At 39.3% G+C, this 22,887-nt stretch overlaps 1 protein-coding gene across 4 annotated transcripts in view; it reads left to right on the top strand.

The window, feature by feature from the left end:
• Nucleotides 1-1,901: 1,901 nt before the first annotated feature.
• Nucleotides 1,902-22,887, top strand: part of CCDC66 (coiled-coil domain containing 66) — a 52,223-nt gene continuing 31,237 nt past the window's right edge. For 2 of the 4 annotated variants that reach the window (XM_067544195.1, XM_067544194.1), the window contains exons 1-10: nt 1,903-2,117; nt 3,946-4,010; nt 7,979-8,004; nt 9,971-10,400; nt 13,046-13,208; nt 13,412-13,515; nt 14,637-14,770; nt 16,110-16,286; nt 17,133-17,264; nt 22,604-22,857. In XM_067544195.1, the coding sequence (XP_067400296.1) occupies nt 2,107-2,117; nt 3,946-4,010; nt 7,979-8,004; nt 9,971-10,400; nt 13,046-13,208; nt 13,412-13,515; nt 14,637-14,770; nt 16,110-16,286; nt 17,133-17,264; nt 22,604-22,857 (1,496 nt within the window). In that variant the 5' untranslated portion in view covers nt 1,903-2,106. Of the gene's footprint in view, nt 2,118-3,945; nt 4,011-7,978; nt 8,005-9,970; nt 10,401-13,045; nt 13,209-13,411; nt 13,516-14,636; nt 14,771-16,109; nt 16,287-17,132; nt 17,265-22,603; nt 22,858-22,887 lie in introns of all 4 variants that reach the window. The other 2 variants (XM_067544196.1, XM_067544197.1) reach the window with 2 other exon arrangements.

Here is a 22,887-nt window from a genome sequence, read left to right on the forward strand (position 1 = left end):
AGCATTTCCTCTATTCACAGAACTTAAATTCCATTTTAGTAGGTTATTGAGAAAAGTTTCCCCTGTGTTGAGTCTCTTTTCCTTCCTTATTCTGGTCCTTAAATGGAGGTCTCAGACCAAAGGCACTAGAAACCTAAATACCTTTGAGGATCCAGGCCAAAGAGTCTAAGATTGGCTGTTTGGATTTTTAGTTACCACATCAACAATAGCAGACAACTACCTGGGAAGGTGTATTTGGATGGAAATAGGTGATAGTCTGTTAGATATCTGAGATGAGTTAGTCTGGCACATTCATCTGACGTAATTACAAATAGCATCAGTTAAATTGGGTTTTGCGTACACATCAAATCCAACTTGATTATGCATCATTGTCCGACAGTCTTTGACTTGTATTGGGCCAAATCTTGTGGGCCTTATTCGGACAAAACTTCTGTTGATTTCAGTGGGAATTTTGCTTGAGTAAGAATTCCAGTATATGGTCCATTATAAATATTCAATCTGGGACCAAATACTTACGTCCCAATTCAGGAAAGCATCGCTATTCAGGACAGTGCTAGAATATGTGTTTAACTTCCTTTGAAGTTAAAAGGATTTAAGCCCATTTATTTTAAGTATGAGTTTAAGAGTTGCCTTGAATAGGGATGGATTAAGTAGATGCTTATGCACTTTTCTGAATCAGAACCAAATCCCCTCTATTGAAGTAATTCTCCCTGAAAAATAGTAAAAACTTTAGATTCCAGTTAAAAAAATAATAGGTTTTGTTTTTCATATGCCCCATTATTAAAGAAACTGTGTTGAGGAACCAATGGGTTAGAGGGTGCTCAATGTCCTATCCTGAAGCATTTCCCATAAAGCATCACTGATGACAATACAAAGGTAGGGAGCTGCAGTGCAATTATAGCTATTCAATGGGAGGCAGAGAAAGAGGATGGGAAGAGATGGCCGAGGAGGATGAAATCAGTTGAAGCCTATGTTGTAAGGAAGTGATCCTCAAGGTGTTAAGAGGCCACGTTCAAAAAATTGGCCCTCATTTGACCACTTTTAAACACCTACCCCAACATTTTCAAATCTGACTGACTAGAGCTAGTCATCCAACCCATACATAGGCATCTAAATGAGTAGCCTTATTTTCAACAGTAGCAAGCAGCCACAGCTCCCAATCTATTCCTCTGGCAAAACAAATGATGGGTGCTGGAACTAGAGGTGCTGGTGGTACTGCCAGACCTTCTGCATGAAGGTTTCCCTCATATACAGGGTTTACTGTTTGGTTCAATGGCTCTCAGCACCACCATTATACAAACTGTTCCAGCACCCCTAAAACAAATAATACTTATGTAACAAGAAAAACCCATCCTGAGTACTGTGTTGATTCTAGTGAAAGTTACTCACATATGTAACTACACAATTGAGCCCTTAGGTGTGTATTTTAATATAATATTAATAATTTGGTATAGCCCCTCCCCAATTTTTAGTAAATTGGGGTATGACAGATTCCCAACCAGTTTGAATACACTTGTATCCCCAATAAACTATTGTTTGCGTCAGAGCTTTTGTATATCCCCTCCCCCAATTACTCCATTTTGCATAGGCTACAATACAATACGAATAGTTCTGCATCTATCTATCTATCTATCATCTGCATGTATCTTAACATTGTTAAATCCCCCCCCCCCCCAAAAAAAAACAAAACAAAACAAAACAAAACAAAACCCAACCACAACCCTTCTACTAACAGTTCTGTATCTAAGAGAGAACCCCAGAGGCGCACGCGGTTACAGCGGCTGGAACGGCCCCGCGAGGCTCTCGGGAGTCTTGTCTCCTGCCACCCGCTCAGCGCGCGGCTGAGGTGGGGGAGCGAGGCTCCGGACTGCATCCTCCACAATGCCTCGCACGCGCGCGAAGCCAGCCCCGCAGTGTAAAGAGAGCTCATTGGTGGGAGAGCCCGAGCCCCGGCGGGGAAGCCTATCACCGTCTCTCTCATTGTGCGGTGGTGGCAGCAACCAACGTACACAACTCGACACACGTCAGGGACTCCACCAGGCAGCGGCCGCCGGGGTCGCTCCTGCCGCCGCGTCCCGACCCCGCGGGCGCAGAAGGGGAAGGGCCATGAACCTGGGGTAAGCAGGGCAGTGCCTGGCTTTGGGCTCCTCTGCGCTGGGCGTGTCTGTCCCGGTGGGCCTGGCCTGGCTCTCCGTATTCACCCGCTCCCCGGAGCCGGGCAGGGCTGCGCCTCGGCCCCGCCGCTGCTTACAAAAAGCTCCCACAAAAGCAGGGCCAGGGTCTGCAAAACGTCCTCATGTAAAATTTGCGACGTGTCGGCGCCTGGGTTTGCCCTGGAAGTTGGTGTCTCAAAGACGCCTCGGCAACGTCGGAGGCGCCTCTGTCCTCCCGGCCCCCCCGTGTTTTGTGTGCTCTTCGTTGAGAGTGTTCAGTGGGTTCTCTACCTACTTCATTCTGTGCCTCACCTCACAACTCGGTGTAAACAGTCCCTCCCAAGAGCTGCCGGTCGTGTGCGTTACTACAGGTAGCGCATACACTATTTGAAGTACAAAATCCTCCCTGTGCGTCCCGCTAGGCAATGGCAGGAGTCAGAGCTTTAGCGCCACTTCTTCCGACGAGGATTAATAAAGGACGTTGGGACAGGTATGCATTATGAAAGTTAACGCACAGCAGGAAGAGAGATCCACGGGCTCAGGTCCTGTTTCTTGAGGGACTGGTGAGCTTACATAATATTTAGCAAAATACAGAGCTGTTTAGTTCTGAATCATGGATCATGACCAAGTTGTGTGATGCAAGTCAGGGATGAGGTATGGCACAGTGGAAGGAAATTTTGGATGCGGAAGTTTGCACAGCCACTACTCCTATTGTGCCTCATGGTGCAGCGAAAAGATTTAATTTTCACACATTTTTTCTTTCCAGAATGAATGCTACTGTACTTGTAGCCCCTTGGTTATGCCCTCAGAGGTCAACTTACGCATACTCTATGACTTTCACTTTACCTTGCATCAGTAGTAATGGCCCTCAGAGTTGAAGAATCAGGATTAAAAATAATCATGATCTTTGCATAAAAACAATTAAGTTTTTAAAATATAAAATAGGGTTCTTTTTATTTACCTTGTAGTGTTCAAACATGTAGGATGTATGTTTATAGGCTTTTCTGTGCAACTGTGAGGGCAAGAACGTTAAATTATTTTTTTAAAATGAAAGCTAAGATGCACACACAATCAGATTCTAACAACCAGGGCTCTAAGAAAAATACCATGAATCAAAAGAGCTAACAACACTCCTGCCTTAATATTAGGATTAATATATCCATTTTTTTCAGTAAGAACTGGGATTTGGGTAGAATAGAGTTCAGATACTTAAATGTAAGATTTAAAGAAATATTTACAATCTCAAATATTGATTTCCATTCCCTGGAGGTGTACTTGGTGTTTTTCTTTTGTATTTGAAGAATCCTCACTCATAACAGCATAAATTCTGCTAGAATATGAAGACAATTTTAATTTTTATTTAAAGGACAGCTAAATACTGTTTTTTAAAAGTTCTCCCAGTTATTGCCATCTCACAGTCTTGTATGGTGCTGAAATTAACATGGTTTATATTGGTTAACACATCTTTCTTTAGTTCACCCCTTTATCAATCATCTAATTACCCATCTCTTGTACCAGGCCAGAAATCATACAAGACAAGGTATGAATATATTTAAAGATGTCAACCCAACTTAAATATATATTGAGACATGCAGGCTTAAAACCTCCAGCACCTGAGTACTGACTTATTTACAAGAAGGAATTGTTTAAGTCTATATTAAATAGAAAACCAAACAATCCATCTGACGGTCTTGAGCCCACCTCTTTCCTTGTGCCACAATCCCACATACTTTGCTGATGATGATTTCAGGTACAGAAGAGTTTAGCTGTTTTTGTTGTTGTTGTTTTACAGAGATGGATTAAAGCTTGAAACTGAAATATTGGATGGAAAACCTAGGCTAATTTTGGCTTCATATGGTATGATTTTTATTATGTATAATCAATAAGTTCAATTGTCTCCAGTACATTTTACATCTTGAAGATAAGCAAAATGAATCATCTTGTTATAAAGCTTAGGTATTAATGTTTTGAATAGTGGTGTGAAAGAAATAGTCAAGGTTTTGAATAAATATTCTGTACATTGTTGTTTATGGGTCCTAGTATTCACCAAAATTTTACTGGCATGGGTTTGTATTTGAATTTCCATATATCATTTGCATGCCAGCCATATGTATTGTCTGACAATAGTGGTTTTAATCATCATAAACATTGATCAACTGGCAAAGTCTAAGATAGTCTCACCTCTCTTTCTGTAGTCTTTTAGCTCTTGGGCATTCAGAGCTAAATTGACTGTTATACATGGACTAACCTAATTTGAGGGAATACTTCCATAACTTTACAATGCTATATTTAAACAGAGAGAACATGTTAATTTGTTATTGTTGTAAACTTAGTTCCATATAAATTGCAAGGCGCTGCAGCTTTCTCTGGGGTGTGGAATGATTCACTAACAGGACAAAGCTTTGTGAACATTTTTACTTTTAAAAACCAATGCTTTTATACCACCTGTCATTCTTGCTGGTGAGATGAAAAAACCTCTTTTCCAGTATTTGTTCATTATTAAATGGTTCTAATGGAAAGCATTGCTTTTACAGTAATAGACAAGTATGATACGTGATTGTATTTCTGTTAAGAAGGCAACTGGGGAAAGGTTCTGATTTCTTGAAGGGTCAGCTGTCCATATTGTGAGTAGTACTACAGGGTGTGGTTAATGGAGTGGACAGTAGCACCAGTAAACTCAAGAAAGTTGTGCAAGTCATTCATTAATAAATCCTAAATCTGATATTCAGAATAAAACACTGCTATTTTTATCTAAGCATAAATCCCCTTTCCCAAAATCTCCCAGGGTTCACTACATAGCTGCCAGAAGCCTGAAAAGCTCTGCCCTTTCCCCCTCCTTTTAAAGTCATCTTTCATCTTCCAGATACTGCATTTATGATATTTTTGTCCAGGGAAGACTTAATGGCATTGATTGGCTCAGAAAATAATCCCATAAAGTTTGCTGTAGACATTAACTACTTTGGTACACTGCCTTCCTCTTCTCTCTTTTTCCTTCTGGACTGTGAGTGCTACATCTGTGGCAATCTCCCCACCTTTACTGGCCTCGGTGACTGATTGGAAATAGTAGTCAACACAGAATGCTCACAAAGCAAGATAAGAACACTACCCTTTAGCTAGTGGATTGGCTTTGAATTAAAAAATAAAATACAAAATCTTTTCTAAAATCTTTTGTAAAGTTAATCAGACTGATGTAAACAGCAGTGATGATATTCAGCTGAATTGTATCAGGTTGCATTATTTATTAATTTCAGTTTCCTGTACAATGTTAAGCTTTCCAAACAGCAGTGGGACATTAATAGGAAACCTCTTGTAATGGCTTAAGAAACCAAGTTTCAGTGAAATTGTTGTGTGTGTTTCTTTTACATAAAAATGGTGGAGAGAATAAGCCATTTAAATGAAAAAAGAAGTGAGATTGTAGAGTCAGAAATAGAGGCAATGGGACTCAAAGTCAGGCACAGTAGCTGAAGCTACTTCCAATTCATTATTTTTAAACTGACTAGATTTCAAGATGATGGTGTCTGTAAACAGAGGATCTTTGCTTGTCCCTCAGATAGATGCAAGCTATGCTGCAGTTTCTCTTGCTGTCTGGGTAATCCTCTACCAAACCCCAGGCTCCACCCTTTCATGGTAAAAGGAAGTCCACAATAAAACATACTTACCAAAGGGGTCTTTCCTTGCCTGGGACCCTTGTTCCAGCATTTGTGTAAACCTCCTTCCTTTTTATCAGGGGCTCACTTTTATTAGTGTTGGGTTATAATCACACCACTTTCACTATGACTCCTCAGAGTCATAGGGGACTCATTCTGTCAACAATGTTTCAGCTCCTCACCAGAGAGATACTTTACCAGTACTCTCTACAGGTCTCCCTCTTATGAAACAGTACAGCATCACAAAAGATCCTACTCCCTCCAGTTTCTCACTGCTATGAGGGCAGGGACCTTAGACTCCTTCCTCCTTTCCCAGCATTCCTTGCTATAGCTTATTATTCTTGTGGTCTCTCTGAGAACTGCAGTCTCTATTTGATTCTGGGTTGGTAGGCAGAGGCCATCTGGCGAACAAACCCCTTCTTTTCCCCCCTCAGGCAAAGGAAGGGGCCACAGAGCCCATTGGGAACTGACCCCAAAATACCTTCACTTCAGACTGAAACTGAAAACAGGGTAGTGCTAAACTTGGGGTCTATCCTTAAAGGACAGCACACCCAGCTACAGGGCCTTAGGGGCATACAAATTAATGTAAATACAAATGTAATGATATTTATCTTAAATGGGAAATCATCATCAGTGGAATTGTTTCCACTGGGTCTCACAGAGATCTACTCTTGAGCTAGTGCTGTAAGCTATCTTTATCAAGGATCTGGAAGAAAATATAAAGTCATTGCTAGTATCATTTGACCATGAGACAAAAATTAGTGGAGTGGTAAATAGTGATGGGGACCAGTCAGTTATACAGACACACCTGGATTGCATGGTAGGATGACTCATTTGAACATATTTTTTAAAGAAATACAAATGCAAGGTCATACATCTAGGAACAAAAATGTAGGCCTTACAAGATAGAGGCCTGTATCCTGAAATGCAGTGACAATGAGAAGAACTGTAGGGGTAATAGTAGATAATCAGTTGAACATGGGGATGCTGTAGCTAAGATGACGAACATCATCCTTGGATATATAAGCTAGGAAATATCCAGTAGGAGTGGGGAGGTGATATTACTTCTGTATACAGCATTACTGAACGGTGTATTCATTTCCAGTGTCAGCACTTCAAAAAGTATGTTGAAAAATTGAAAAGGGTTCAGAAAAGAGCTGCCAGAATAATTCAAGGTCTGGAAAATATGCCTTATAGTAAGCATTAAAGAAGATCAATCTGTTTAGTTTAGCCAAGAGAAGGCTAAGAGATGACTTGATTACAGTCTAGAAGTACCTAAATAGAAAAGAGATTTCTGATAGTAGATGGTTCTTTAATCAATCAGAAAAAAGGCGACATAGTATGTGGCAAGCCAGGGTGTGAATATACAGCACACTAGCCTACCACACACTAAGGGCTTATCTACACAGTGCAGAAAAGTGCTCTACAGGGATGTAATTTGTTAAGTGCTCTAGTGTGTTGCGTTCTAACTGCCCTGTGTAGATCCTGCGCAGAACTGTGTTAAAGTGAACTAGGTTCTTTTTATAATGGGCCACCAGGATCTACACAGGGCGGTTAGACTGCTCTACAAATCATATCCTCTAGAGTGCTTTGCTGTGTTGGGTAGACAAGCCCTAAATGGACCCTGCTGCTGCATACTAAGGTCAAAGCAGACTTTAAAACTTTTAGTGTATAGTAGTAGGGTCCACACAGCGAGTCAGAGTACAGCAGGCTAGTGCGCTGCAGATTCATGCCATGGTTTGCTGTGTACCAAGTCTTTGTGTGGACAACCCTAAAGGGATAGTGAAATCCCGTGGTTGGAAGCTGCAGCTAGACACATGCAGACTAGAAACAAGGTACACATTTTTAAAAAATAGGGTATTTAACCATTGGAACAGCTTACCTAGGCTTGTAGTGAATTTTACATCACTTGAAATCTTTATTTAAAGACTGGATATCTTTCTAAAAGTATGCTGCATCTTAAACAGAAGTTATGGGCTTGATGCAGAAATTACTAGGTAAGGTTATTTGGCTTTATTAGACAGTAGGGGTGAGACTAGATAACCATAATAGATAGAGTCATAAATTTTAAGGCCAGGTGGGACCATGAATTTCTCAGGGTGTGGTTGTCAAGGAAATAATTGTTGATCATTGAATACTTTTCTCATGTGTGTGTGTTTTGTTTTATTTGTTTTACAGTGGGTAAATCAAAATCCACAATGAAGGTAAGTGGATTAATGACTACTGTATTTTTGGTTCTTCTCTAAAAATAAAGGAGTTACTATCTTTTCAAAATGTGTTTAAATAGCGATTTCTATATTTAGATAAATATATGTGGTCAATGTTGATTATGAAAGAATGAAGTTCCACTGTTAAACTTACCTACTTTGTCAGCTACTGTAAGCTTTAAGGACTTGAACCCCTCTCTCTCTGGAAAATACTTTGCATGCAATATGCGTAAAATGTAGTTCGCTAAGACAAATTCTCAGAAGAGAGATTTAAAAAAAAAAAAAAAAGACAGTACAGTGAACCACATTGGATAATGTTCTGATGATTAAGTGTGTAGTTGAAAGCCACACAGAATCTGGTAAAGTTGGGTATTGAAGGCAGATTTTCTGAGTCCCATTCAAGTATCTTAACTATCTTAAGGCCATCCTTACTAGAAAGGAGCAAATTTTGAGATGCAGAGGCCAGAGGAGAGGAGAGGTTTCAGTAGTTAAGGCAGGAGAGAACCAAAGCATAGACAAGTGTTACAGCTGAAGGGAAAATGAGAAAGAGATGGATTTTTATAGTACAGAACAAAACAAGGTTGGCAACATACTGATGTGTGGGGACAAGAGGGAAAAAATATGCCTGGTTCTAGCCAAGCTTTAGAAATTTCATTTTTAGCCATGTTTATTTTGAAGGAAAGCAACATGACTTTCAGGAAGAGATAATAAAGGAAGAATTGTGAGCCTGAATAGAGGGGGAGAGGTCAGGAGTGAATTGAGAGTCATCATCAGCATAGAAATGTTAAGCAAGATCATGGGGGCAGATGAGATCACCCAAGAACATGCATAAGAGGTAGGGGAAAAGAGAGCGAGAACCAAGGGAGATCTCTGGGGGACTCCAGCAGAGAGGTGTAGAAAAAGGATCAAAGGAATTCCTATGCAGTTAACATATATCAGCAGCTGTTGTAATTCTGAAGCCTTAGTTAGGAATAAATTATGCCTTCAGATGTTTGCATACACCTCCTGTTCATATCTATAAGAGTTGCACATGATTATTCGAAGGGGTGAATTTGCTACTTACTATGGTCCATAACAGCTCAGCCTGAGACAACTTGTTCTTATTTCTATGTGTTCTAAGTTGCCTTGGGGATGGGTTAGGATGGAGAACATGAGGAAGCATCATTTTTACTATGTACCTCCTTCAATTACAAGACTTTTAGTTAATACTGTGGTTTTCGTTCTTTTTGCAGAAGTTAGTAGTTTATCTTGGGTAAAATGTATTTTTTAAGACTATTATCTAAAAACTCTCTCTTTCCCCAGCTCCCATATCTGTCTGAGACTTTCAGCAATCTTCGTCATGCTTGATTAGATAAACGTGACTTATAACAAGTCTAGTGCCCTTGCTGGATAAGCATCATAAATGCAACAATACATTCATACACCCCTATGCCAGGACATAACATAGAAATCATTGGGCTCACTATTTGAAAGGAAACTAGGTTAGGCATGGCATGCAAGAGGTTAAAAGAAAATTATCCTGTTTTGTTTATCAAAGGGTTTGAAAGCTGAGAGTTGAATGCAAATGCATTTTAAATTAGTGCTTCTGGTGAGAACCAGATTTTTAAAATTTTATTCTGGTTTTTTTCCCCTAGCAGAACCACATGCAGAAGAGGGATTATTGTCTCTAGTAACAGCAATATGGGACAAGTAACTGATTGTAAAACTAATTTCCATACTGTTACTTTAGACATTCATATTAACAGTAATGTATACTTGGAGCTAAATCCTCCTTTCAGTTACATTAGTAATATGGAGACATTCCGTTTAGTGAACTGCACAGAGAACAGAATTGACTCTTAATATTTAGACATGACAAAATAAGTGCACTTTTACCATGTAAAGGCAGGAAAAGACTAAGGGTACACAGTTTCATCTTTCATAGGATATTAAAATAAATAAAAAACTGTTATTGTTTTAACAGTTGGGTAATAAAGCTAAGATCCTCAAACATCCATTGAGAACAAAACAGTCTGGAGATATTCTGAAATCAACACAAAATACCTCTGTCAAGCATGAACATATTTTAGCAAAATCCAGAAGTGGATCAAGTTGGTCAGCAATAAAAGGTGAAAAAACCCATGTGACTTTCTCATCAAAGGAATCCTTAAATAAAGATCATGCTTTGATTATGCAAAATGACAACACAACTGGAATGCCTTATTTACAGAATCCTAATAAAATTGCTGTTAAAAAGTCCAAACAGAAGTCTCAAAAATCTCACATCTCAGCTGAAGATCTAAGGAGCAGTTTGGTGTGTTTAACACAAGAACAACTTGAACGGATTTTGATGACTGTAAAACAAGGAACCAAAACTGAGTCCCAGAGCCAGGAGGAAAAACAAGAAGAAACAAGTAAGATATATATCCTGCAGCAGAAATGAAATTTTCTCTTACTGATAGCTTTTTGAAGGTTTGTATTATGAAAATGAACTGCAGGGTTTTTTTTAAAATAAAAATGAAATACTTGAACTTTAGATTTAAGCTTGAGGAAGTTCGTTGAATAATTAAATGTGCAGTCTTCAAAAAAGTGTTATTTTGTATCCATTAAAGTCAAAGGCACTTTGAGAAAATATTTCAACTTATTTTTACAAGGAACATTTTCCATTATAAATTAAAAATTACAAAACCGTCTCTAAGTTATTACTGTTAGTTTACACACATTAAAATCTTTGATATAGATTTTCTTCACCTATGTAACGACTGAGTCAGATACATGTGTTTTTGTTAGGAAACTAATTTCTCTCGTGTCCATTTTATCTAAATGGTATAAAGATTTTACGTCTCTCTAAGCGGAACACAGTATTTACACATGATCATAAAAAAAGTAATTCCTCGTGATATAGCCCTACTCTTGGGAGAAAAATCCTCTCTCAAGCACATGGCCCAAGGAAAGTAAATGGGAAGAGATCACAAGGGAGTAGGAATTAAATCCTCCTGCCCAGAAGATCCACCATAGAACTGCTTTGGAGCAGACTTGTTTGGGAGGGTGAGGTGAGGTAAGTGCTGTATTAGGCCCTGATCTTACAAACGTGCACCCATTTAACCTTTTGCACAAGTAGGTGATCTGGTTTCCTACAGAAGTTATTAGGATGTTTCATTAAGTGAGTGTTTGGTGGGTCTGCGCCTTTAACAATTGCATCCATTTGAAGATTTTCTTTTTCCGTGGGGGTGTGTGTGTGTGTGTGTGAGTCAGAAATATTTAGAGGCCTGTGTGTCCAGTTAAAAATACCAGACTTATTAAATCTCAAAACCAGTTTCATGCTCCACCAGATTCTGTGGTGGGTGTAATATCATAGCACATCCTGGAACATATAATGAAGGTGCAGCTCTGTTGACTTCAGTGGAGCAGTGCCAGTTTACACCAGCATTTGGTCTTAAGTGTCTCTGTTGAAAGTCTTAACTAACATGCCAAATATGATTATGTTCAGTGATGAGACCACCAGTTCATTAGAAACTAGACTCAGGCCCCCAGCTCATTTCAGTTGCTATGAACCTGTTCCAAGTTCCAACCACTGACATAGATGAGCTGGATTATTTTAAAATAAAGCTAGATTTACAGGGAGAGTCTCCTCACAAGAAAGTGATGCTATCACTTTAGGATCTATTCTTATCTTACTGAAAGAAGAAGTTCATATAGCCTATCCATATGTGTGAGACTGACAGTTTATGAGTGAAATATTCAATCCGACGAAGTGGGTTTCTGCCCACGAAAGCTTATGCCCAAATAAATCTGTTAGTAATTAAGGTGCCACAGGACTCTTGCTGTTCAATCACGTTGATAGTCCAAAATTAGCCAGAACAAAGTGATTTTCCCTTAGTCCTACAAAAGACACTTTATGTATGCTATGTTTTCTAAAAATGAATTCTGTAGATGAGATAGACTTTTAAAAAAAGAAACTTCAATTCTTTGGGGTTAAAGCAAAGAAGAATGATGTAGATAACTACATGTAAAGCTATTGGAAATTATTTAATCCCCTCTGTGCCCCTGCAAGAGCAGACATCTCATCTGTTTTTCCTAAAAATAGCATCCACCATTGATTTTAATTTCTATACTTACTACTTTTTGAAATTTGTATATTCTGGGCCTAAATAAATAGGTTGAAAAGAGTTAAAGTTTTCCATGTCTTGAGACACTTTTTAAAAAAAATTTTCTTTTTGAAAGAGGTACAACTTATAGTCTCCTAGTATGTTAAGAGTAGTTTTCAGAAAATTTTAATGACACCTTGTTGTTAGTATTATACATATCACAGTAGCACCTTGAGGTCCCAGCCAAGATCAGGGCCCATTGTACTGGATGCTGTGCATACCAGAAACAGTTCCTATCCCAAATGGCTTACAGTTTATGTAGGGGATGGGGGAAAAGGTTTTGGGAGAAAGGAAGCATTATACTTGCTTTACAGTTGTGGAATAGTCAGAGGGATTAAGGGACTTGCTCAAGGTCACAATAATTTGTAGGACAACTGAACCAAGAACCGAGTTCTAGTCCAATTCCTTAACCCAAGGCCATCCTTCTTATCACATTCCCTTATGCATAAGATAATACCTTACCGCAAACACATTTACTAGAGATTGTGCCCTAAAAATAACTTGGTTAGTTAAGAATATTCTAAGCAGACTCTGGGAAAGCAAAACTGCAGCAACTCCATCAACATTTAGTGCAGAATTGAATCATTTTAGGTATTGCCCTATGTTGACGTTATGTGGCATTGCACGATTCCAGCAGCAGTTCTAGAAATCATTGTACCTCAAGGAGACATACCTTGCCAGTGCTCAGGAGAACTGCTTCCACTGCTAAAAGGTGTAATGTCACTCTGTATGTACACCTCTTCTGAGGTGCCATACTTGGTGGTGTTACCCCTTTGCAGTTCTAGTGCGCATGTGAGCTTCAGCTTCATTATTTTGAATTAGCCAGGTTCTACTGTTAATATAGACTATTGTACACAATGTGGAGTGAGAATCTACTGCAATGTTTTTAAAATGTACATTTTACTTCGTAGGCCAAAACAAAAACACAGACATCACTGCTACTAATCAGGCACCACAAGAGGAAAACATTATGGGATTACTCCAGAAAGCTGGTGAAGTTTCATCTGTCCCAAATGAAAATTATGCTTCAAGCAGGAAACAAGAAGCATCTGAGCAGGCCGAACAGAAAGTTATGTATGAAGATCTGTTGAATTAATCATCCAAAACAATTTTTTTTTGTTCTAGCATCCTATATTAGACTTTTAATATGAACACATTAGTAATGAAATAGAACCTGAGTAGTTGCAATCTAAATGAATAGCTAATTTAAAATTAAACACCTTGGTTTTTAAAAACAAAATTAATTTTGGGGTTCTTTTTGGTTTTTTCCCCCCCAGTAAGAATTCATGGAAACCAGCTGACATGTTTAGTACCTTAGGTGAAAGAGAAGGGGATAAAATCTTGTTAGAAGCAAAGAAGTCCCAGTGGAAGAAGGAACTAGGTATGCATTAAAATATAATTTGCCATATTTGTATTAAGCAATGTATTATAGTAGCATTGGTCACGTAATATAAACAAAACTTCATTTTTCAGTTATACTGGTGTAAATCTATTGATATGAGTTGAAAAGCATTTCAAATATTCTCTAATCAGTTTGTGTTTTTCCTGTTCGTAAAACATTTGTTGAAGTTCTAATTAGACTTGCTAAAATAGCTTTTTATTTTTAAAAACCTTTCCTTGTTTTGTTTCAGCCAGAATTTGCATACATGCAGATTAAGATTAGTCATCCTTGCTCTGGTGCCTATGACAAGGCAGGAATTGACAGGAGTCAGTTTATGACTTGTCTTCTTTAGTTAGTGTATACATGGCTAGTGGAGCCCTTGGAGCAGGCTAGGGCATTCCACAGAGCAACCATAACTTTCACTCCTGTTGCAATAGCTTCAGTGGGCCACTGCACGGTCAGAATGATCAGGGCAGTAGTCCACCCAGTCATGCCTTCTTTGGTCCTTAACACACCTCCTTCCTCTGCTAGCCTGGTTCTACCTGGAGAATGCTTCTTGCATGTGGAGCTGCAGTACTGAGGCTCTGCATGCTGGAGATATTCCCCTGATGGCCTGATGTCTGCCCTTTGACTCTTTTGCAGCAGCCTAGCTGGCTCAAAGAGGTGTAGCACAGCACTGATCCACAGGTTTCAACTATTGTTGCAGAATCAGCAAGTAGAACGCAAACACTGTTTTGGTAGAGAGGGAAAGCTATAGAGAGATGTCAGTTTGGTCCCTTCTCCCATTTTAAATAAACTTGTAGGAATTGATACTTAATCCTGCCATCCAAACGGTCAATACCATTGTGGTATAGGCTTTTTTAAAAACGTAACTATTGATATTTATCTTTGAATCAATGTTTTCAGGAGAATAAGATCTTATTTTTACTGGCAATTCATAATTTCTCTTGCGTAGGACCTTGCAACACTTAGAACAAATAACTGGTTAGAAAAACTAATTGGGCAAAGCCCAGTTACCCATCTTAAGTGGCTTATATTATGTTTTTTATATTACCACACTGCATATTTTTCTTTTTTGAAGTTACAGTTATTTACTTATTCTAATAAGTTTCATTTTAAAGATGAACAGATAGCTTTAAAGAAGAAATTAAAAGAAACTTTGGAGCGACAGACAAAATACTATCATTGGGAAAAAATGGATGGTGATCGTGATAAAATCCATTTGGAAAAACTGCAGACAATCAATCAAACTAAAGTAAGGCTGGCAAGGAACCATTCAATAAAAGCAATGTCTTAGAGAACAAATGGATTTTAGGGTTTTTGGGTTTTTTTGTAGTTCTGTATTTTGTTCATATTTCAGAATTGCTCTATTATTTTTTCATATAAGAACTTGTTTTCAACATGTATCCCCTGGTTAGTTGTAGAATGTGCATTAGGGAAAAATCCCAGCACACAGCTCATGCTACTAAGCTGTGCACTTGGAGATTCCATTTCCTCTCCCTAGTAGAAGAACAGTATCAGAGAAGCTTTGTATGTCCTAACAGCCCTGAAGGACACGGTATGGAGCCCTTATTGTGTGGGTGGTGGAAGAAAGTTACCAGTGATCCCATATCCATTCTCTCCTGGCTGTCTTGCAACAGACTCCCTTAGTGTTGCCACACAAAGCCTAAGCAGAGCTTCTTGTCAAGTGAAATCAGAATCTTAACCTTATACTTTGCATATTGCTTGTAATTTGTGACTGTTCATACTGTAAAAATCATTTAATTCATGTGTCTGTACTTTGTTCATTCTGATGTTTCTTAGCCTTTATTCTTAATTTGTTGGCTTTTTCCTCTCATTGTTCTGTGGTTTGAGAATAAAAGTTTATTTATGATCAGTCAAGCAGTACTTTAGGTTGCTCATTAGTTTTGCTGTTTAACACATTTGACCTTTGTGTAAATACAGTATGTATAACTCATTAGATTAAAGGCAAGTTTAGCTATAAGTATCTACATGTCTAAACCAATATTTAGTTTATGAGTCTGAGTAGAATGTATCCTCTACTAATAGAAAGGAAAAGAAATTCAGTCAATCTTGTCCAAGGATTTGATACCTAATTTGTCTAGACTTAGATTGTAGAAGCATGTGTCTTTTCCGGTGGTTTAAAAATATAATTGCAACCTGATAAGTAAGTGATAATGGCAGCTTTTTGGGAACATAACCAGGGTGTACTGCATTTCACTATCCATTTCATTGGACCCTGATAAGCACAATTCTCAAGGTTATATAATCTATCACCATTATTGCATAAGCAGGCTATTGCTTTCCTATGTAGCATTCAGAATCCCTTGAAAGTTGTCCATCTTGGACCCCAAGAATTAGGATTTATTTGAGATGTTGATGCAGGAGTTTTTTCCTGACTTGGACACTGGTAATTGCATGTACATTACATATTTTGGTAGAAGTTTCTATGAACTGCAGCTTGTACAAAACCTAAAATATAAGTCACCAATTTATTTAAATGTATTTTTAAAAAACGTGTTTCTATGGAACCAACCAACTCCCCGAAAAGTTAAATTGAGTATTTTAAGTCACCAATACTCCATTATTTGCAGATGACCTTTCCAGCTGATTTGAGCATTGCTACTGAGGAAAACCACATTTTTAGAACCACTTTGGTCACAGAGGCTAGTGATGTTCAACCCTGTGTTTCAAGTGGTCCAACGGGGCAGTCATCTAGTTTCAGTTCACCTGACTTGCCAGCTGCCATTCGTACAGCATTTGTATTAGGGGTAAGACTTTAAATCGCATGCAGTATCTTGTCTAAGAAAAATTTGCTGTGGTGAGTGCGTATCTGCATTAGTTCTATTAAGCAAGCCTGTTCAGAATTTTTGCACCATCTATAATTTGCATTGCTGCGTCTGAATCCACAGTTTACAAGGATATTGATGTTATGAAGTCTTTCTTCAAAATCATGCATTTTTAGTAGATACTTTTAGAGCTGACATGAATAGGACTGACATCAAGGAAAGTACTTGACTCATGAGTCAATCTCTGTATGTAGCTCTTAATGGAAAAAAGGAAAAGTAGAAGATTAAATAAAATCTAGCAAACGTAGAAATTAACTGTTGTTGAGGCTATCAATAGAAATAAAGATTAGTAGAGAGTTTCTCAGTTGCATTTTATAGTCGATGTTCTGAACACCTTGACTGGACAATTAATTTGGACCAGATTGTATTGAAAATGAAGTCCTTTATTTTATGCCCAATTCAGTAGCATTATGTGAAGTAATTCAGGAATTCATGAATGGCAGTACTTCTTAAAAATGAGAAATGGGGCTGAGGACTTGGAAGCCACCCAGTTACTCTGCTGCCCCAACTGTAACTACTAGAACAGGAAAGGTTTTTTTGTTGGTTTTTTATTCCTAGTGTGAACAGTCATTATTTTGAGGAGCAAAAGTCCAATAGTTCAAGTTAGAGTAGGACCAGACTACGTTACTTTTGCCCTTTTGTTACCAGCTGAAGCTGGAAGAGAAAGAAGGGAGAGAGCAAAATTTGCTCTAGCATCTTTACCATTTCAATAAATGAAGAAATTAGATTTTCAGTACAGGTAAGAGACCAGCATCTGTGTGATTTCAGGAAGCTACACCACTGGAGCACCCCTTTAGTGCTGTGAAACGTGAACAACAGAAGAAGTGGCTTGTAGATCTGGACAAACAAAAGGAAGAGGCCCAACTACGAAAGAAAGAGGAAAAACACAATTTATTAAAGGTAGCTGTAATTTAGAGCAGTAATTTGGTATAAGAAAAGGTCGGTTTGTTTTTATTTTATCTTTCAATTCTGCTCAAGTGGAAGTCTATCAACATATTATGGATCACACAACCTTTAAAGCCTGACAATAAGCATCCACAACTCATGTTGATTTTGGTGGGAGTTGTGGGCACCCAGCCCTCTGAAAAAAGTCAAAAGTGAAATCCTGGCCCATTTGAACTCAGTGGTAAAATTTCTATTCGTTTACTTCACTAGAGCCAGCAGTTTACCCCCCGTTTTTATGGCAGTCAGTGAGCTCTAGCTAAACAACCAGCCAGCAAGAAAAGTAGCATTTTAGTACTTTGACAGCAAAGGGAACAAAAAGAGCCCACTATCTAGTTTCATCTGTAAAAAGCTTTCTTCACAGGAAAACTGGTTGGTATTGCTCATAGTAATTTTCTCACGGAGGGAAAGCACTTGTACTTAGAAGGGGCTGTTAAAGAAGACTGGCCAGACACTACTCAGTGAGAAAAGGAAGTTTCCTGCAGACTCTAGAATGGACTGAGGTAGAAGGAGAGGGATCAGAGGCTGACTCCTCATGCCTCAAAGTATTGCAGAAATCCTGGCTCTGCAGCATGTAAAGCTCTCTTTTTATTTATTCATTGTTTGTTTGCTTAAGAATGAAATACAGTATTTTTACCATTTGCAGTTGTAAAGTTTCAAACTTTGATGCATAAACTAAATGTATAGTTTATATATTTGGCATGACAAGTTTGAGTCACTTTGCTCAAAGAAGATTTAAGACTTTGCTACTCTTTCACAATGGAAAGTTTGTTACCTGATATTTCCTTTCGTTCTCCAATTACATGCCACACTTGTTCCTGAAGTTCTATGTTGTTGCTTTCTTAAGGAAACTGCTCGATAACCAAGAAGTTGAGCTTCCTCCAATCTGTTTGCCACACACTCTCCTCTTACTGGTTGATGAGCACTTCAGATACCATGAAAATACCTGTTGACAGGCCTCTCTCCTCATATATTATACCAGAATTTTTCTGTTTTGTGCTTTGGTTGGGGGCAAAAAGACAGTACTCCTGTCTCTGGGGAAGCACTGAAGGAAGAGTTTGCCTTTAAATTTCCAGGCTGTTGAATTTAGGGTGCCTCGTAGTGCAGAGTAGAAGCGATCTCTGGCCAAGGAGGTTTTTTCACTGCTGGAACACCATTATTACCAAAACCAGCTAATTCATCTTTTATTTGACAGTCCTTTTTATTCCACTGCCTTCTTTTTGAGTGTTGTGATTTTTGTGACTCCTTACCTGTGTGTGTTGTCTGACAGGACTGGGACATAGGTACCTAATTGTCCTTTCAAAAAGCTGACTAGTATAAGTTTGATAGTGCATAGTTGCAGGAGATGTTTCCTTTCTTTAGTGCCTACACTGGGCCATTTCTTGTCTTCAGTGGTGGAGGCAAGCTTCATCCTAGCTCTTTGAAGAGGCTTATCACTATAGTACTGGAGTGCCTCAAACACATTAAATAGCACCTTTTGATTTAGGGAAATTCTATCCATGTTTTGCAGATAGGGAAAATTAGGCAACGAGAGACTGATTTGCCCTTGTAGGCGTGCTGGGCCCTCCCTCACTGTCAATCTCCAAAGGAAGCCACACCTTTTTGCTACATAGTCCTAGGATGACAGTCTGTCAACAGGGGAAGTTAGTAGTCTCCAGGGCTCCAACCTTCCAGCAGGGTAGAGCAGTATTGAGTCTATAAGCCCAAGCTCTCAGGTATGGCAGGCCACTAAACAATCAAAAGGGCCCAGGCAGGGCTGAGCACCAAACACAAGCCTCCTGGCTTAGTGTGGGGAATCTGCCACACCAGAGTTAGTGTAGCAGAGGAACCCAATGCCACCCTACTCCACCAGGTCCCAGCCCATGGCCCTAATAAAGGTAGAGCATTCCATCACAGGATCAGCAGAGCTCCAGCTGAAACACACCAACCAATGCTTGGGCAGGAGCAGAGCCAGATTGTAGTTAGCTACCTCCTGGGCTACTTTCTACACCCCCTTTATAGTGTACCTTCAGCTCAGGATTGTCCTCAATCCCCCCAGGGTACACTGCAAGAAGCAGTCCCATCAGCTCTTCTGGCTGTCAGTCAGTCCACAGCTCAGGCAAGTCCTCAGGCAGCAGCCCTAATAGCTCCTGGGGCTCCAAGTCAATCAGCAGCCCAGGCCCATCCTCAGGCAACAGCTCCTCTGGCTGTTAAAACCAACAAGATCCATCTATTCTCTTCAACAGCTCTTCCACAACTGAGCTGCAGGGCCGACCTTTTGTACTTCCTGTTTCTGTCCCACCCCCTGCTTCCTGTGTGATGGGTGTGGCTTTCCTGGTTCCACCTGCCAGGGGCATCTGGCCCTCCCTTGCTGTCAATCTCTGAGGGAGGCCATGCTTCTTTGCTACAGCCCTCATTTGTGGTAGAGCTGGAACCAGATTTTCAAGTTTCTATACAGTGGCTTAATCACAAGGGTATCCTATACCCTCACATAAATGATGAGCGATATTAATGAACAGGAATTTGAAGATATGCCTCTGCCAGGTCTGTTAGATAATCTCTGGGGATGCTGTAGAGAGTTGATAGTATCTCCATTTTGAAATTTTAGATTTCTTCATTCACTTTTTCAACCTCTTCAATCTAGAGCTGCTGTCATTTCAGATTTCTTTATCTATTATTTAAAAAAATAAGTAGACCAATATCTCTCTGAGGAGAAACTGGTTCAGTGGTTCTCTTGTCCATAAAAGATGAGTAATCTCCTATATTGTAGTTTGATATTTTCTGAGAGTGGATGATTCTGTGAAAACCTGGAAGGCGAAGTCTTGAGCTCAATAGAATAAATCTAATGCATTATCTGCAGTCACCATTTGCCTGACATTGCCTGCTTAGATTTGAAGATATGTTAGAAGGCCTTCCAGACCCATGTCTGTCCAAACGGACAGTCTTTGGTCTTCAGTCATTTGGTTCTGCTGATGGAGAAAGAGACAAATTTCTGATCTGGTATTCCTGTTCCAGTACTTTGTTCCTATTCTACTCTGGGACTATTGGAAGTAAAAAAAAAACAAAAACAAAAAACACCTTACTACTTTCCTATGTAGCTGGACATGTATTCCTTTTCTGGGTCTTCAATGAGGTGAGGCGATTGTGTTTGTTTCCTCCCATTTCCCAGGCACTCCTTTCTCCAGTGTATCAACCAACAGTGGTTGTCACAAAATTTGCTTGGAGTGATTGTCTGCAGCCTGTGACCTTCTGAATTAGAGGCCATGTCTTTCACTGTGAAGTGCACCGAATCCACTGAGTTGAATATACTAATTATATAATCCTTAAAACAAAGATTTAGTGTTTTAGTAAGTTGATGCTCTTTAGGTTATCACACAGAAGATGGCTGCTTTTGCAAAGCAGCTTGGTGCCAGGGATGCTTGATTAGCTGTTGCTGCTGCAAAATCCCTTACAAAGAGTGCACCCTCATTCTGTCCAGAGACTTTAGGAAACAATTTCACTTTAAATGTGATAATTACTTGTGTTACTAAACTAAGAAGCCCTCTGCTACACCTGCCTTTGGAAACTGAATCTTAATAGCTTTGAAGTCCTAGACGCTGTAAAACTTCATTAGCTGCCTAGTCTTTTGATTTTTATATAAGCTACCTCTTTGGAGCAGGTCCCTCAGAGAGGAGTGTAACAATAAACCTGTTTCCAATTTATTTTTGGAAGGAAGAGTCTTGCACTTAATTTTGTTTCCTTCACATCCTCTTTTTCAGCTTGTATGTGTGTTATGGCTGCAGTTTTCTACACATTAAACCAAAGACTTATAAAAGAAAAATTCTTTCCCAAGTACCCTACTCTGGCTCTTCATCTGAGTCAGACAACTTACCTTCTTTAGGGGGTGAGAAACTCAAGGAACAGTGGGAAGAAGATTGGTAAAAAATTTTCAAATTTCCTTTTTTCCTGGTCATTTTTGCTTCTGTTGGCTCTCTCATATAGGACTAAAGCTTTTTCTGCCAGAGAAGAGGATTTCTGCCTCTAGGAAGTGCCCCTGTGCAAGACTGTATATGGGATGTGCTAATTTCTCTTCTTTAAAAGACAAATACTGAGGGAACACCCACCCCACAATCGCTTCAAAAAGGCAATTCCTTCTACAAGTTAGAAATATCAAATGAAAACTGTGTATATACACACACGCACACACTCCCACCCACCCCATGGTAGAGAGGACCAACAGGGGAAACCTTGGTTCCTTTTGGCTTGTGTGGGTGTCATGTCAGAATGCCCATGTGACAGAGTATGTGTGTGGGGTGGATCTCTTGGTGGGGGGGGGAGGGAGGGAGGGGAACAAGACACCTTCAAAAACCTCAAGCAGCATAATGAATCATGAACCAATGCCTTTATGAACCAAGATCTTTTATGATTTTTTTTGAAGGTCATGGTTGTGGAGGAGTCTCCAAGACCTGTTCTCTGGCTGAAAACGGTCTTGACTTAGCTCCATCCCTGAAAAGGCTTCATACGTATACCACCTCCTGTTATTGATGCAGTATTTTTTAGCATGCTTAGTGTGGTTGAAAAATTAGGGGGAAGCAAGAGAGTTCCCATTAGTGAGGATCCCTGCACAAAGGCCAGCCCACTGACTATTATCCCAGAATGAAAGTACAGGGGCATGGATGTGGGCTGGTGAGAAAGAATACGAATCCTTGTTTTTATACTTGGCCATAAAAAGTGTGTTTCAGAAAAGCTTTCTGTCAAGAACAAGAGCTTGCTGATACTTCTCATTCATACTGCTAAAGAGGGAATATCTGGGCAGCAAGACAAAGTTGCATGGAGGAGTGACTGGGATGGTAACTGATAAGCCTAGCAATTTGTAGGACTACTGGAGACAGGAAAAACAACAACATACATCAAAATAAGGTTACAGAGAACGCTCTGGAAAACCCTGTACTGGTATTAACTTATTTTTTACAAGACTAAAAGATTCTTGACAAATTTAACTTTTTTACTTGCTAGTTTTTGAGTCTTGCTGTATATAGTAGCAATGTATTGCAGGTGTTTTTGCACCAAAAAGATTTGGTTTGAATTTTTGTAAAGTTACTTTCGTATGAGTCAGTTTTCCTATTTCTAGAACTAACTACTCTATGTGCTACAACTCCATAATAGAGCTTTTAAAAAAACCAGCAAGACATAATAGAGCTTTTAAAGAAAACAGCAAGACTGCTGTGTAGCTTTTATCAAAATAGAAATAAATCGTCAAACTGTTTAGTTAAATGTACTTTATATGGCAATGAAACTGAGTGTATTTCCATTTTCTTTGTTGCTTCATATCTATTTAGGCTGAGGAGCATGAGAGATGGGCGATGCATTTTGATTCTTTAAAGAACCAGCCTTCTTCTAATCAACAACACCCCATAAATGGAACGTATACCAAGCAGCCTGAAATTCTTTGCCTGTCCCCCAAATCTGAGGCCTCGACTGCTTTTATTCATCCTTTTACACCTACAGCTTTAGGCCACCTTGTACATTCAAAGGTGGATAATTTAGAAAAAAATGTTGAGAACAGTACTTTGGAACAAAATCAAAAAGCCAGGTGAGTGCACTCCTCAATGACAGTAGTCTT

Source organism: Emydura macquarii, unplaced genomic scaffold, assembly GCF_026122565.2.
Source record: "Emydura macquarii macquarii isolate MOO-44397 ecotype Brisbane River unplaced genomic scaffold, CSIRO-AGI_Emac_v2 contig_968, whole genome shotgun sequence".
Lineage (NCBI taxonomy): Eukaryota > Metazoa > Chordata > Testudines > Chelidae > Emydura > Emydura macquarii.